General features: G+C 36.0%; 1 protein-coding gene across 1 annotated transcript in view; it reads left to right on the top strand.

The window, feature by feature from the left end:
- The first annotated feature begins 1,010 nt into the window (after nt 1-1,010).
- The window catches only part of LOC110465921 (neuronal acetylcholine receptor subunit alpha-10-like), a 59,019-nt gene continuing 42,471 nt past the window's right edge, over nt 1,011-17,558 (top strand). Inside the window, exon 1 of the mRNA XM_021522096.1 lies at nt 1,011-1,216. Coding sequence (XP_021377771.1) covers nt 1,168-1,216 — 49 coding nt within the window. The 5' untranslated portion in view covers nt 1,011-1,167. The remainder of the gene's footprint in view (nt 1,217-17,558) is intronic.

The following is a 17,558-nucleotide window of genomic DNA, read 5'->3' as shown; positions in this document are numbered from 1 at the left end:
CAGCGTTGTAGAGCACCACGTGTTTATTTCCGAATGCAGCAGTCTCCACGAGATATATATTTGCACTGACGCTAGCAAAGCACAGCCTACGCTAGCTTTCAATAGGTTGGGAACAGTTGTCGAAACACCATCTCTCTCAAAACCAACCACCATTAAAATCAGGACGAAATTTCTCCGGATAATTAAACATTTAATTGGAATTGCTTCCAAATTTATCAGTGACAGAGATTAAAGGCGAACGGACGGCGACATCGTGAAATAGCATTCAATTGCTCCATGAGTGATAAAGGATATTTAGTGTTGTTCATGATTCATTGTTTTCACAAATAAGTTAAAACTGTGATGAAATTCATAGAATAAGTTGAATTATTAAAAAGAAAAAGTGGTATAGTTTGTCTTAATGTCTGTATCAATATGAACAAACGGTACATAAAACTAGGGCGTTTATGTGTTAGCAGGTTCTTTTCCCCGGAAATCCGATGTATGCAGAGTTGTATTGAAATGGAATTCCAATGATGATATTCGCTATATGTGACAAAGTGTTCAGGCATTCATGCATGACCAGCAAGGACGTTATAACGTATTTATGAAAAGACAAATATTTTTAGGATGCACGTGGTAAGTTTGAGATGAAGATTTAATACAAGTATATTGGTAACTTTCTCTGTAATAATTACAGGCAACGATTTATAGATATTTGAAAGATAATAGGAAAGATGACAAAATGTCAACAAAATTGGGATATAAGTGAGATACCGTGAAAAAGTGCTGATATATGTTAAAACAAAAATTTCGGAACCAGTTTTTGAATGTATGATTTTATCCTAAGGAATTTAAGTGGGTGACTGTCGATGAACTACTGGTGTGAAATGCCGCTATAAACATACTAGTGTCATTAAGGCTACACAGTACCACAGAGGCTTCTTCATACGTGAACTATTGTTACGTGACAGAAGGAAATATACCACGCGCTTTAAAATCTTGGGGAACTAGATGAGACAATGCTAAAGCTCCGAAACTTTTGTTTGTATACAAACCTCTAAAAGCTGTTTTGGACAAGATTAAACCTCCAATACGTTTGTGTGCGGATTTCTAACGTTGAACGGGAAATAATTCTTCATACAACGAGTTCCCTATATTGTGTGGTGTGCTCATAGACCTGCAGTCATGGAACATCGTTTTGTGATGGCAATCTTGCAATGCTTCTTCCTAAAAGGTGAGTAATTTATCCTCCCCTTCCCTAGATAATTTAGTTTTTCAGAGAATCAGGGCTTCTTGTTACTGAGATTGTTAATCGCTGAATACCACAGTACATTTCCTTTTACGTTCTGCTGTTAACTAACTATCCATGCGTGTTCGCGGTATCACCAGGGGATTCAAGATGGCTTTCATTCCCTGTTGACCAGCACCATTCATTCTTTCGAACGAAACCTTTATTCGTACCATCAGATTGCTGAATGATTGGGATGATCCCGGGTTCAATATAACGCTCTTTTTAAATGCTTACACTGTTGAGTTAGGGGAGTATGTTCAATTACAAATGTGGTGTTAGAAAATAGTATTAATTTCCGAGTGTAGGGTTAGGGAAGAGTATTAAATTTACAAATGTAGAGTTAGGGAATAGTATTGATTTACGAATGTAGGATTAGTGGAGAATGTGCAATAACAAATGTATGGTTAGAGGATGTTATTCAAATACAAATTTATGATTTTGGGAAAATTATTTTATGTAAATATAGGGCAGGTGAGAGTATTTAATTACAATGTAGAATAAGCGGAGAGTATTCAATAAAAGTGTAAGGTTAGCGGAGAGTTTCCAATCACAAATGTAGAATTAGGGGAGAGTATTCAATTGCAATATTCAGTAAACAATGTAGGATTAAGGGAAAGTGTTCAGTTACAAACGTAGGGTGTTAAGAGGGAGTATTCTATTAATATTTAAGTGGGGGGGGGGGGATATTTATTTTTCAAAAGTAACATTGGGAAAAATATTTAGACTAAAATCATAGGGTAATCACAGATCAGTTATTTACCAAAGTATGACTAAGGGGAGATAATTTTGTTGGAAATGTCCGGCGAAGTACGCTGTCCGGTAATATAATATGATATACAGCGTTTGATATAGCGCCCTATCTAGCTTACATATGCCTATAATAAAATTAATACAATTCGCATATACATTAATAAATATAATTTTGAGATTTTTTATCAGGCACTAACTACTAATCCTATGCCACCTGGCTAATATCTCCCTATGTGTGTATGCCTGCCTGTGTGCTGGAGATATAGTGTGTTCTGTTTGTAGTGGGATCGTGCTTCGAACGGCTTCATTTATAGTGCCACCTCATTCGACCACATAAACGGATAATTCTGTGATTTGAGTAATATTATTTGCAATATCGATACATCAACATTGTTTCTACATGACATATTCGTTTTGTAAGAGTTGTGACTATTGCCACTTTAAGGTCTGTATCCACGGTCTTTCTTTATGAAATGACAAAAGAAAGGCCAACAAAATGTAACTTTATGCCGAACATTTAGCATGCAGAATCCTCTAGAAATAGTATTTGCAGGCGTACATGTATTGCTAAGGGCAGCTGTAGTACAAAATCAACATTACTTGATCGTCGAAGGCCACTTTAGGGCGAAAACTAAAACCTTGCACTTCGCCCAGCTCAACCCATCCACATGGAAGATAAAATTACGTCAACTATGAAGATGACATGCAAGCTTGGTTACGGTAGACAGCTTGAAAGTACATGTTACCTTTGCAGAGGGTTGCACGTGGCAGGGTTTTAGATGGGTACCGTCCTCCATGTTGAATCAGATTACCGTTCAAACCTACATGGATGAGCTTGAGGAATTTCTCAAAGACTTGTTTTTGTCTTCCTCTCAAATTGGTGATTTGCTTTTATGTTCTCAATACACAGGCAAAATTGCTTGATGTCAACTTGACCTGAACAAATCCTAAGCTGAAGTTGACCTGAATTTATCATGTCAAATTGAGGTCAATTTTTGACCTGATATTTACGTTTTGTTTGTGTTCTCTTCAAGTCAATTTGACATGAAAATTTGTCCTGAAATTGACATCAAGAAATTCTTGGATATATCTATTTTCTGTTCGCTTCTTGACAATCTTTTTGTTTCCTGACACCTTGATTGGCAATACCCCACTTTTTCAGTTTTGTATACTGTGAGGAAAGAAAAACGCATGCTACCGCGTGTACATGGAGTAATTTATGTGTGAGGTGTTTTGTGCAAAGGCGTGTCTCGTGTGTAAGAAGAGTGTAAGGGGACTAAGGGAGTTGATCGTTCCGGTATGACTATAGCATTGACAGATCATTTCTGTAACGAAACCCATACCTTTCGCGGAAAATGATTAGGATAAAATGACAAAATAAATGTATCAAGTGTATAAAAACAAGGTGGTTAAACCCGGATTCGAACTTTAGACTTCAAACTGTTAGACTGTCGCTCTGAACTTTGTTGACGGAAGTCTCCTGGCCCTATTGCGCTACTGTTATATAAAACACGAAATGAAGGAGAGGTTACTACATATAGGATAAACCACAGTAGATTCAGTAGAACTATCTCGTGTTTTGCCTACAGTGGGGCATACATCCGTAAGTGTAGTATATACAATGGGACATACTACCGTATATTTACCGTACGTAATGAGCATGTGTTTAAGGTCTGTTTTCCGTGTGTAAAGACAATTACGTCGTGTAAAAATCTACCTATATGAAAGGGAGTATACCTTTTGTTAGGGATAAGGATTGTGACTTTGCCGTATGTAAAGGAAGTTACCTTGTGTTAGGGATGAGGGTTGTGATTTTACCGTATGTAAAGGGAGTATACCTTGTGTTAGGGATGAGGATTGTGACTTTACCGTATGTAAAGGGAGTATACCTTGTGTTAGGGATGAGGGTTGTGACTTTACTGTATGTAAAGGAAGTTACCCTGTGTTAGGGATGAGGGTTGTGATTTTACTGTATGTAAAGGGAGTATACCTTGTGTTAGGGATGAGGGTTGTGACTTTACCGTATGTAAAGGGAGTATACCTTGTGTTAGGGATGAGGGTTGTGACTTTACCGTATGTAAAGGGAGTATACCTTGTGTTAGGGATGAGGGTTGTGACTTTACCGTATGTAAAGGGAGTATACCTTGTGTTAGGGATGAGGGTTGTGACTTTACCGTATGTAAAGGGAGTATACCTTGTGTTAGGGATGAGGGTTGTGACTTTACCGTATGTAAAGGGAGTATACCTTGTGTTAGGGATGAGGGTTGTGACTTTACCGTATGTAAAGGGAGTATACCTTGTGTTAGGGATGAGGGTTGTGACTTTACCGTATGTAAAGGGAGTATACCTTGTGTTAGGGATGAGGGTTGTGACTTTACCGTATGTAAAGGGAGTATACCTTGTGTTAGGGATGAGGGTTGTGACTTTACCGTATGTAAAGGGAGTATACCTTGTGTTAGGGATGAGGGTTGTGACTTTACTGTATGTAAAGGGAGTATACCTTGTGTTAGGGATGAGGGTTGTGACTTTACCGTATGTAAAGGGAGTATACCTTGTGTTAGGGATGAGGGTTGTGACTTTACTGTATGTAAAGGGAGTATACCTTGTGTTAGGGATGAGGGTTGTGACTTTACCGTATGTAAAGGACTTTACCTTGTAATCTAGAGGTACGATCATCCCCGAGGATGGTCGTACAGTGTACATGGTGACTATTTGTACAGGGAAGGTACTGTACATACTAATTACTGTGTGTCACCACAGGGACCTGAGAACTTGTTACAGCTATATTTGGACCCAAACTAAGATGTTCAGAGTAATTTTACATAGCCGACCCCACCTAACATTCTTGTGTCAAAAACAACATTTCTAATTGAACTACGGGAAAATGCTTAGTACCGTTGGAAAGATGGATGAATTTTCTTTTAAAAACCTACTATATGCACGTAAAATGTATACTCCTTCCACGGACATGATCTCTGTTTCCTCAAAATACACATGCAATTTCAGAGTTTCAGAGTTTTAATATTAATGAGATTGAGGTCAGCGCATGCCGAGACCCGCGGTGTGATTGGCTGGAAGCGCAGCCATGTTTTCGCTAAACCAACCAATAGTGCATGTTTCGGCACGCGCTGGCCTCAACCTCATTAATATTTAAAAAAGTGGCACGATGACTGCAATAAACTTTGTATTTTATTATTAGTAGTATAAAAATGATGTATATAAAGTGTGTTATATACTCCGAATCAAATACTGTAAAAATGGAAATTCTTGCGAGTTGAAATCTTCGCGCTGTGACTTTTTTAACTAATCATATTCGCTTAATCTGCAGATAAATATTCACGTGTGAATATTTCGCGCTTACGCGAGTATTTCCACACCGTTAACATTTCCGTTTTACAGTTAACAGTCCCGTTTCTGTGTAGGTCAGTGATACAAAACAAAATGTACAACGGCTGTCGATTTTTTGGTTTAGAAATACGCAATCTAAAAAATATATCTTTCACTAAAGAAAAGAGAGGAAATAATACATGGAATTTGACAGATTTGTTTCAACTCCTGTTGCTGAACGTCAAATTGTTTACTCCCACTTACTGAAATAACTAACTAGGAATGAACAAAAGAAATCCATGCACGTGATTGAGCGAGCGGAGCCGTGTTACGGAGGAAGATTAAAGGTACTCCCTCGGTCGAGAAACTCCTACCCATGACGTAATTGTTATAACACTCCTCCATTACAATAGCTCATAACAAGGGCGTGTATTGATAAACTCGGGCATTATTTGTACAGAATGATATATATTTTAGAAGGAAGCCTTTTCGATTCTCGGCACGCCCATTTTTAATATTCGATATTTATTCCTAAACGTTGCCCTGTAACGCGTTCTCAATACACTGTACAACTTCAAAAAGAAAACAACAATAGTTTTCCGATATTAAGGATGTATTTTATAACCTTCATTATACGTATACCGACGGCCAAATTATAGCCCTCGTGTTCATAAAAATGAACTAGAGCTTTCGAGGGTGTGATTTGCAAAAGGTTAATATTGTTTTAGAATGTACATATAACTACCTTAGTAGAGATACAAATTTACAGAAATCTATCAACTTTTTGTAACAAAAAGTATGACTATATCATAAAGTGGTTTATTACCCTTTAGACATTTTTCTGGAATACCGTTTATAAAAAAACGAAATAAAACGCATTTTCCACTCATACAGCCCACATTAAAAACTATATGATTGTATATTGAATTTTTTCATCCACATTATTGTCACCCGATGATGATTAGTCTGTAACTTGCTATACGGTCTATATCAGGGATAGGGGTAATTAAGGCTACTGATGTCACCACAAGGTTTGATATCACCTCATAAATAAATCCTTGCCAACACGTGTTATTTCATTAATCAGAGAGAAAGAGAGGTAGGTAAGAGAGAAAGAGAGGTAGGTAAGAGAGAAAGAGAGGTAGGTAAGAGAGAAGGAGATGTAGGTAAGAGAGAAAGTGAGGTAGGTAAGAGAGAAAGAGAGGTAGGTAAGAGAGAAAGAGAGGTAGGTAAGAGAGAAAGAGAGGTAGGTAAGAGAGAAAGAGATGTAGGTAAGAGAGAAAGTGAGGTAGGTAAGAAATAAGGAGGGGTAGGTAAGAGAGAAGGAAGATGCCAGGAAATTATCGTGTATTAGTGACAATAACTGATGATCCAACCACAGAGTTCACTGTGAGGTCTCACTACAAACTGCGAAATCAATAATTTTCGTGGGCCTCAAAATTTCGTGGTTTCCCGAAAATCCCCTTCCCGAGAGATCACGAATTCGTGGATTACGAGTACCTATTCATACGGAGAATGGCTTTATGTCAAACTTGTAAAAAAAAAATATCTTTTATTTTAACATATTTTATTGCCGATTATTAGCAATGGGATTGGGCACAAGGTGAACAACTTATACGAAGCCCTTTCCCTACAATTATACAATTAGTTTTAACTACAATTCAAGATGGCAAAACTATATATGATTAACTATGTGTTATAATAGATCCAAAACAGGAAAAGACAAAACTATTTACCAAAACAAGAAATTGCAGAACTGTTTATTAAAACAGGAAATGAGAAAACAATTTACCAAAACAAGAAATTGCAGAACTATTTATCAAAACAGGAAATGACAAAACTATTTACCAACACAGGAAATGACAAAACTATCTATCAAAACAGGAAATGACAAAACTATTTACCAACACAGGAAATGACAAAACTATCTATCAAAACAGGAAATGACAAAACTATTTACCAAAACAGGAAATGACAAAACTATTTACCAAAACAGGAAATGACAAAACTATTTACCAACATAGGAAATGACAAAACTATTTACCAAAACAGGAAATGACAAAACTATTTACCAAAACAGGAAATGACAAAACTATTCATCAAAACCGGAGCTGCCTTATCAGGCGCTAACTACTAGTCCTATGCCACCTGGCTAATATCTCCCTATGTGTGTATGCCTGTGTGTGTGCTGGAGATGTATTGTGTTCTGTTTGTAGTTGGGCCGTGCTTCCAATGGTATCATTTATAGTGCCACAGAAGTAAAATGCAATGAATATGTGTTCTCTTGACTACCGCAGCGCACATACGCCTGTATTATGCAAGGTTAATTAGATAATCCAATTATTTAAGCTCGGCTGTACTTGTGCTTGCGCAAGCATTACAGTAATTACTTGATGAGTTTGCCTTCATTTCACAACCAGGTGCGCTTATGTATCATTTCTGACACTTTGGGCAGTGTTCATAATGATTTGCCCGTTTCACCTGTATATATTTTGAAAGGATAAGTATTTCTCATATTATTTTTATTGCAAATAAACGAGAGAAAAAATGAACAAATGAAGCTGGATCGAGCTCGCTGCCCAAGGTTTACTCTTCACCAAGTTGAGCTAAGTTTGTTTGACTGATAAAAGACATCTTCGCTTGAAAGCTTCCATCTCTAATATTATTTTGTGTATGAAAATTCAACAAGCATCATTTACAGCCATCCTCTGATTTCTCATTTCGGCAGACGATAAACAATAAACATTGTCGTCGTCGTCGTCATGCTTTATTTCAAATTAGATCAATATCTGACACACTGACAAACAATATTGCTGGTCACCTTCATGAGTGGTTCAAGATCGCGAGCTTGAAAAGGTTTTCAACAGATCAGAGGTCTTTTGTGCAGAACCGTTTTTCGTTTCTTTGTTAACAAATCTTGACCTCAACACAAAAAAATAAACGACTATATTCTAATTCGACAAAGGAAACCAGTCCGACAGTTTTTTACAATTGGGAAGATCTTTGAATGGGCGTTGCACGTGCGTGGTTTGAGAGGAAAAAAAACATGCACGTGCACGGTCTTTCGGTCATTAAAGCATCGATATTAGCCAAAGAAAAATGCCGTCACTTCGCAGACATGGTAGTACGATATAATATGACGAAATGACAGTAAGACACGAGTTTGACTCTTTTGACGTCGAGAGCCACATGTATTGAACGTCCAGATATTGTCTGAAATCGATCGTACATTAGATGCTTATTTCAGATAGAACCTGGTAAAACTAGCGGTGGTCCGCATGTCAATTTGTGTTATATGTACGTAAATTAAAATGAAATATGCAGTGATATGATATAAAAATGAAAAGTATATAATCGGGAGAAACGGTTAACTGAGAGGATTTGGGATAATAGAAGTCAAGGAAAAATACGCACGTCTGATGTCTATATTTATATTGCAGACAGCAAAAGAGTTGTACAGCAGCCCCCCGTTATACCGCCACCTTTTGTCAAGTGCTAATTTTGGCGGTGTAACGGGGGTGGCGATACAACTTCAGTAGGACAGCCAAATGTAGAAACACGTTGATATGAATGTAGTTAATTACTACATGTATTTACAACCCGTATCTCTTGAAACACTGCGCTGGATAGCGTGACGTTTACAATAAATCCTTGAAATTTAATCAACTGCACCATGTAATCAAGTAATAAAAGAAAATAAGAGGTAAAAAATAAATAAAACATGATAATGTAAAGAGCGGAATAGTCTAATGTTCTATAAGAAGAAACAGTTGTGATAAAACGATGTTCAAGGTTAATAAAAATATTCCTCGTGTTGTTCCAAATCTGGGCTACACAGTGTCACCTCACGGCTATAGCCCTTTTAATGGTTCTAAGAATTGTGCTTAAGCAACTAAAAGAACCAAATCTTAAACGTAGTTTATGAAGATATTTCTGAGATATCGGAATCCAATAGCGCACTTGCCTTTCACCAAGGAAGCCGGGATTGGATTCCCCGATCGAATGTGAAAAGTTATGGGGTCACCTGCCCGACTACGCGGGTTTTCTCCGGGTACTCCGGTTTGCCATCACACTAAGACTCCCGTGAGCTAACATCTGGGCAAACAAGAGTGATTAATATAAGTTGAAATAATATTATTGTTAAATAAATAAAGTTCATTTTTGTATCCAACACAAAAGTAAAAAGGACCGTATTTGTATCTATTAGCGGTATTCGGAAAGACTTTTTTAGAAAAGTCTGATAAGTTAAGAGTGCTTCAAAAAACTGTAAGAAATTATTGGGGTACTTTTCTACCTGAATTAAGATAGAAGATTTACTTGGACGGACTTGCTGTGTAAGATATCACTATTTACGGCATTTTGTCCCTTGTTGGCGATTAGACTTTCATAAAATGCCGGCGGTTCGTAACTATCCGTACGAACAGTCTCCAAGGATCAAATGTGCCGAATCATCCATAATCTTATTCAGTGTTTAAGGTACATTCCAAGGAACAGAGTCAGATGAATCCTCTCGCAATGTACGTAGTCCAGAAAGAGGGGGCGAATACAATATATTCTGTACAGTCGTTCTCTGGGGATCCCATAAAGTCCCAAACGTATAGTATTGCATTCGGCTGAACTGTTGCTATGTAGATTTCCATGACTACGATATCGTCTCCTCCGAGGCGTGAACAAAGACACTATACATCTGTTGTAAATAATAAGTGCACTTTACACTTGTGCTAGTTATAATTACATAACAGAACATTTTGTATGCCGGCAAAAACCTTCTAATCCATTAAACTATTACGATAGTGATATGCAACGACTGGGTTAAACTGAACACCACGTCATTTCAATATCGATACAGCATACATCCTGCATGGTAACGGAATGTTGAGAAATTTCGTTTATGTTTTTGACACAATTTTGAAGTATGGTTCTACCATTTCATAAATATTCATGATGAGCATGAAATATAAATACACGTTTCCTAAGATTCCCAGTAAGGAAAATATGCCCATTAAAATGTCATAGACGCAGGACTTGAATAGTTCGATATCTGTTAAAGTACCACAAGTAGAGACAACGCTGTTTATCACCTTGTGTTCCGCTGTGGTCACATCATTGTGCTATCATACAAAGACAGTATTATTGTTAAATAGGAATATACGACAGCTGATTTTGTTTCCATTTTATATGAGATTTATGAAACCAGTCTAAGAATTTTTCAATTAAGCGAGCCTCTGGCGAGATAAAATGAAAAATTCGTGACGAGTTTCATAAATTTTATATGAAATGTACACGAACGCCAAAATGTAGAGGGTTTAATCAAACGGAGAAAGACATATTGTTGCGCCATTCACAATTTATGACGTCACGTCATTGTCCATATTATGACGTCACAATCGATTATTGACTGGCACAGTCAATGAAAAACGCTCAAAAAATAATTAAGAAAATAAAAAAAAATAATGACGTCATAATAGTAAGACTTTTTATTACACTAGTGACATATGTAAAAATGTTACACGGGCGAATTCACTGGATAACAGGCCGATTATGACTATGTATTTATAATGCCATTTATAATTACCATTTCTAAAATCTGTGTATCTCAAAGATTATTCAGTTACACTTATTGTTCAGCATTTAGATCAAATAATGTATTTAACGTATATGGTTGTGCAATTAATATAACAGCTATCTATCACATGAGATACTATACAAAGTATGAACTATACTACAGATTAAGATGCATGGGAGTATACTTTTGTGGGCCCGTAACATCTCGCAGGTGGGGATATCCCCCACCCTTATGTGATCTAGACCCACAAATGTGTCCTCCGCGTTTATAGTTTGTATGTTACAATAAATGTCTTTATTGCATGTATTTACAAACACAACGATACATTGATGTATATACAAAGTCATGTATCAGTATTACGGACCACGTATCAATACAATTTATTATAATTTACTTGGCTTGTGCAAATCAATTTACAATCTGTATATTGAAACTTTTTAGGTATACTCTAAAGTATTCTATTATTTTACACTTTATAAACACATTCCTATATATAAAGTGTATATTTATGTAATGCATATTATGTAATCGTGTATATATGTACCAAACACTTTGTTTATATGTTCACATTACTTTGTAATCTTCATCTTTGGAGGCAATAGAGAGAATAATAATGACGTTAACAATTGGCTCATGGCATTCATAGCCTTTGTGAACGCCATCTTAATGTGGTAGGATTAAATATTGGCATATGATCGATTTTTGTATGTGAAGCATTGGCAAGATATAACACATTTTGAATATAAATATTGTTGTCAATGTTGAAACAGATCTGACCCCCTTTCTATAATCAAACATGTACTTTCGATCCTTCTTAATTTGCTAGTGCTTGTGGTTTATCAAATTATCACTTAAACACAGCAGCTACTACAGTATATAAAGCTGACTTACAAACTCTACCTGCAATTTACAAAAGGGTTAAGGGTATATGCTACGTTAAACATTATACCTGTGATCTGTGTTAGTGCTGATGACATATTATACCCTACTCATTATGCTGGTGATTTTTGTTGAATCGTCACAGTAGAATTTTGTTAAATAGTTAGTCACCCAACATTTTTATATCATGAATCATATGTGTTACTAATTCTGGTCTAGCTTTAACATTTCAGTTAGTTATGATATTTTATATTTATCACATAATGTACTGTGTTATCCAAAGAATATACCCATGTCATATTGTTGGCGTATTAACCCATGTTATATGACCTATTAGCCCTGTTACTGGTTGGAAATTTCAATTGTTTCAAATGTGACGTCACGCCTAGGACAAGTAAATGGCGTCACAATCTTACGCACTGGAGTCAAAATGGCGGTTTTTCACATTTCAAGGTTGCATGAAAATTGTCGTTTTTCACGAATAAATGCCACAAATCTTGATTGTGTGATAAAATGGATCTTACACTCGTTTTCATTTCATATGAAATTTATGAAACTTTCCATTTTACCTCGCCAGAGGCTTGCTAAATTCTTAGACTCGTTTCCTAAATCTCATATGAAATTGAAACTCATGTAAGATCCTATATTTATATTTTTAAATATGGAAATATTTTGAAAAGGTGATAAATAAAGGGGGGATATATCCTGAATAAATTGATCGGTCAAATTATCTAAGTACGTGCTTTTCTTTTAAAACGTATTACATTAACACTAATGTATTGTTTCCATCACACGAAACGCACAATATACATGTATATATATATATAAGCGAACATGTCAATCAAACAAGGTCGTTATAGGCTGGGTTTGGGAAAAACGCCACGTTAAAGAAAACTGATACATAACATTTTATAGTCTTTTTATAGGAACGTCTAATAATGTTTCGCCGGTTCATTAGACAAATGTTGCGCATGCGCAATTGTTGCTCTCTGTTAAGATATCCCTGTCACGTGTGGCGGCGTCAGATTTTTGGTGTGCGTTAAATGCTTTGTCTGAAAGCTTTGATGAGCAGTCGACCAGAAAGCCGTGAGAGTTGGAGCACAACTGGTGTACGCTCTCTCCTTTATGGCGTGTTTGTGAAGTCTGGTATTGTGCTTTGACTAATGGACATACATGTAACGGTTAACACCGTGACGTCATCACTGATAAGAGTTGGGTCAAATCTAAACCATTTATAGCACAACATTAATTCGTGATAAATATGGTAGTGTTTAGCTAAGTCTTGTAAACGCTTGAATGTTCTCTAAATATCCAAATCACGTCATTCTTTAACCAATTAAGTAAAATCTCCCGGACGCTTGGATATCCTGTTAATATCCCTTTGCTATTACATTTTCGCCATGCTAATGAGAAGGAGGCTGGTTCCGATCTCACCAAGTCTTATCCGGTAATGCAGGAGCCCAAAATTTCCAAAACCATTCCTCGTCCAGGGCGAAAATCAATCGGACAGTTTAGCAGTAATACGGTAAATGTCTTTTCCCGACACTCGCTGTAGCCGTTAATACTTAATTGTCCTTGTCTACGTGGGGCAATCTAATGAATCTTTCCTCGCGTTAATGTCATTTTAAGTAAATCTAAAATGGCAGTGAAAACCGGGGACTGGCTGGCGAGGCTGTATACCGATTCCGTGGTAAGAATCGCTCCTTGGTGATACACTAGAATGATTTGTCGTTTAGAAAACAGTTCTAAAAATGCTGTACGTGTACTCAGATATACTGTGTTTATACTATAACATTCCAAAAAAGAGATACCCCTGTTGTACTTCAGAAAGTCGGCTGCTCATCATGCTGAACTCTATAGCGGTTATATCGTATAGGTATTTTCCCCACTGAAATAAGTAGCCATCATTGGGGGCGCAGTTTTCTTATGCGAGTACCTACAGTTTGTTTAAGTCCTGCCAAAGGGACTCAACAAAGATATTGTCAACCGGAAATTAAATTGTTCACACAAAGTCATCATCGGTATACGTCATCATCGGTATACGTCATCATTAGTATACATCATCATCGGTATACGTCATCATCGGTATACGTCATCATCAGTATACGTCATCATGGATTTTGTCTTGTTCTTTTTTTTCTGTCCCAAAATATGCTACGAAATAGTTCACAGCCATAGATGTGTATCTCAGTTTGCTTTGTCGGAAAATAAGTTCTTGTAATCAAAGAACGAATGCGTTTCTACATGTTGGTATGATGCTTGAGGTGAACTAGTAAAGGTAATGAGGTAAAAAGTTGAAACGTCAAGTTTTCTGATAGACGAAATGTTTTTTTCAGGAGAGAATGCTTAAGAAAAAAGATCGAAATAATTATCTTCCTAGTTCTCACTGATTCATAGTCCATTAATTACACTTCTTGCGTATTCAGTATCAAAATACGATTTTATGTATTAAGAATGGAATGGTAGTTGATAGTTCGGAAAAATGGCTTCTTTGAACAACCAGCGCAGCGCAGCCAGCGATATAACTTTCTACTAAAGGATTGTTGTGAAGTTTTGAAATCTAGTATAAAAACAGCAGGTCCGTACTTCTATCAGTAATCGAAAGTCGAAAAGATTGAAATACAGAAACATGATTAGCTGAAATTTCGTCTTTCGAAAAATTGGAAAATGTATCGGTAAGGTTTCTTTGGTAATCAAGCAAGTTCTCTTTACAAACAGGAAGTGTCTTTAGACACATTGGACCCTGACTAAAATATTTCTGAAGCTTTGTATTATTGATAATATTAGGATCGCCATTACTACGTGTCCATCTGGACCAGATCTGTAAAAGGGTATAACAGGAACATGCGGAAAGAAGAGTTATTTCCGGTCATCTACATGTATATTCAGCTATAGTTGGCTTGTCTTGTAAAAGCATAGAAGTAAAGAGTTTCTATTAACTGAATGAAATCATTCGATAAAGTATCCGAAGTCCAGTGGTATGTTAGCTTAGACTTACGGTGTAAGATATTACTGTTTTAAATGGCATTTAATCCCTTAACTAAAATTCCAAGCTACCTGAGAGTATTGGTTATCCGTATTAACAGACTTAAAGAGTCTTTTGACAGATTTTCAACAGAATATAAATAGTCATTAAATCGATATGGTGCAGTAATACCATGATACCGAGGAACCTTAAGTGTCTCCTAATGTCTACGGTACGAGTTATCAAATGTAGGTTAAGGGGTTGTAAGATGAAGAAGTTTTTCTGAAATACGGACTGTCATAAACAGGACAGAATGGTCAGGGAGGGTGAAATGTGAATATACACATTGATTTTCTGTATCGTTTACTGCCGAATAATGATAATTCATACGGCGTCGTAATTGTCCTTTTGTTTCATCCACATATATCAAACCAGAGAGGGCACACTCGATACCAAACACAACATTTGGATGTTGCAATTCAGTGGTTCACAGCTTCTGTTATACTATTGGTGTATATCTTAGGGAACTGCTGTAAGTCTTACAGACAGATACACTACTGGTCGTATATATCATATTTTGAAATGTTGAAATTTTCTGACGTGATAAAAACGTCAAACAAAACTGCTTAATTCCGCCACTTAACGAACACTATTTTCTGGATAAGGGAATGATCAAAATATATATAGTGAATATATAAAAAAAAATACGAATAATTTTATGCATGTCAAACCTGTATACAATTAAAATTTTCAAACGTTCGAAAATAATACGAATAAGCTACTGTATTTACAAAGATGAGGCAGTTTGAACTGCAGAGCGACATAAATCAAGCAAACAAACAAGATGATAGAAGTTCTATTAAAAACTGCTTATAAACAAAAAAGTACATTACTTCGGGATAATTAGCATTTTTAGTCAACATGACACTATGTGAAGCTTTAAGTATCTGACCATGTTTTATATACATTGATATCACATATTTATGTTTTGAATGAAGGAAGTTTTTATTGAAATTAACAAAAAAAACATTTACTGCAGTTCAACTCGCAAAGTTTTCATCTGAAAATCGATATTAAAAGAATTTAGGAGACTTCATAAACTTCATGAACTCCAACACCGATACAGATGTGAAACTTTGGAAGGATAATCGAAGCCTTACTGCTGACGAACAAACTTACAACAAAACGATTAAAGATGTAGATTGATGCAACTTGGGTTCGCCTTAGATTTACATGGCGGGTGTCATCGATAAATGCAGAAGACGCTTACCCTTCAGGAACGCATGGTCTTATTCTCCTTGTACTGTTTTTAATTGTTTCCGTGTAGATCGTTCCTAAGTTCACGTTTTGCCCTTATTTTACCTCTTTTGAGTTCAGAATATGTTTTTATTGACACTTGGGTATTCGCTTGCTGTTTTTTCTGTGCCAAATGTGGCACCTTTTATGAAGTTTTTGCTACATACAAATGTAAAGTGAAACATCTCATGTTTCAATACCCTGGCTAAGTAGTTTAAAGGGCAAACAGCACATCTATCTTTTAAAAAAAAAATAAACAGACTCTGGAGTAGTGAATTAAATGTGACGTCGTGACTCAATGAGCATATTCAGTAATTATACTGTATTTAGTACATAAAAGGTCCCTTATGGCGCGGTGGGGCGTGGCAAAAATGTTGAAGTTCGTGAACAAGGGAAAAAGCTGTGATGGATGATTTTTAACCTTTCATAATGTCGCACCTTAACAGAAAAACAAAGTTTCAACAAAATCATGATTCAAACTCAAATTCGATAAAACGATAAAAAATGTGAACAATGGAAATTTTTCACAAGGAGAAAAAGTTCAAGGAGCACAAGCCTAATTGTTCCTACCAGACATATTGTCAGATGTAGCTATCACGTTTAATTCTATCCATTTTTATATACTCAGTCACTTGATATGATCTCGAGAATTTTATGTACTTTTTCTATAGTTCACTCCTGCTTTTTTGTATTTAATTAACAGCGCCATTCAGAAGAAATTGTATTTCTCGTGGGGAAATAAAGTCAGAAAATTAAATAACAGGAAAATGTAGTCCTAAGCAGCCATAAACCTTGTTTTGTATATATGAAAAAAGATAGCTTCGAATGTGTCTTTTAAATTTCTCATGTCGTTTTATTTAATAACACTTCTGCGTGTAAAAGATATTTCTTAAATTTCTTATGTCTTTTTTCATCGAATTTCATTAAACGATGGCGAGCAGGTTTTGTTTTTGAACATCTAGGAGAGGAAATTGTCAAAATGATTCTCACCTCTATACAAACATAGATTTCCACTTTACATGATATATTTTAATCTGTGCTCGTAGGTCACGTGATTTCTTTTTCTTTTTACTCAATTTAATAATCTTTACTGTTTTTAATTTAAATATATTGTGCTGACTTTTGCTCTATATCATTTCTGAAAGACTGGTAGCTCACGTCCCATAAATCAAACTTTGTCCCGTAAGGAAAGTGTCTCCTTCGTCTCTTCAGTAGAGTTCTCCTTCATCTCTTCAGCAAAGTTCTCCGTCGTTCAAAGGTCTTTAAAGGCATTTTCTGATTGCTACTGAGTATTGACGCTGTTGTTTTTATATAGCCTTAATATTTGTCTATGTTTGTCGACGCTACTGTAGTTTCATTAGGATTTAATCATGTGTCATGATGTGGTATATTGTATTATCTTATTATTTTCATGTTTTGTAAAAATATGAAATGGATTTCATGAGAAGACATGGAGTTTTATAGTAAACACTGGCGAATACTTTGTTGATTCTGACTTTTTT

This window comes from Mizuhopecten yessoensis, unplaced genomic scaffold, assembly GCF_002113885.1.
Source record: "Mizuhopecten yessoensis strain PY_sf001 unplaced genomic scaffold, ASM211388v2 scaffold11107, whole genome shotgun sequence".
NCBI classification, from domain to species: Eukaryota; Metazoa; Mollusca; class Bivalvia; order Pectinida; family Pectinidae; genus Mizuhopecten; species Mizuhopecten yessoensis.
Note: the sequence above shows the minus strand (reverse complement) of the source record. Positions and strands in the feature narration are given on the sequence as shown.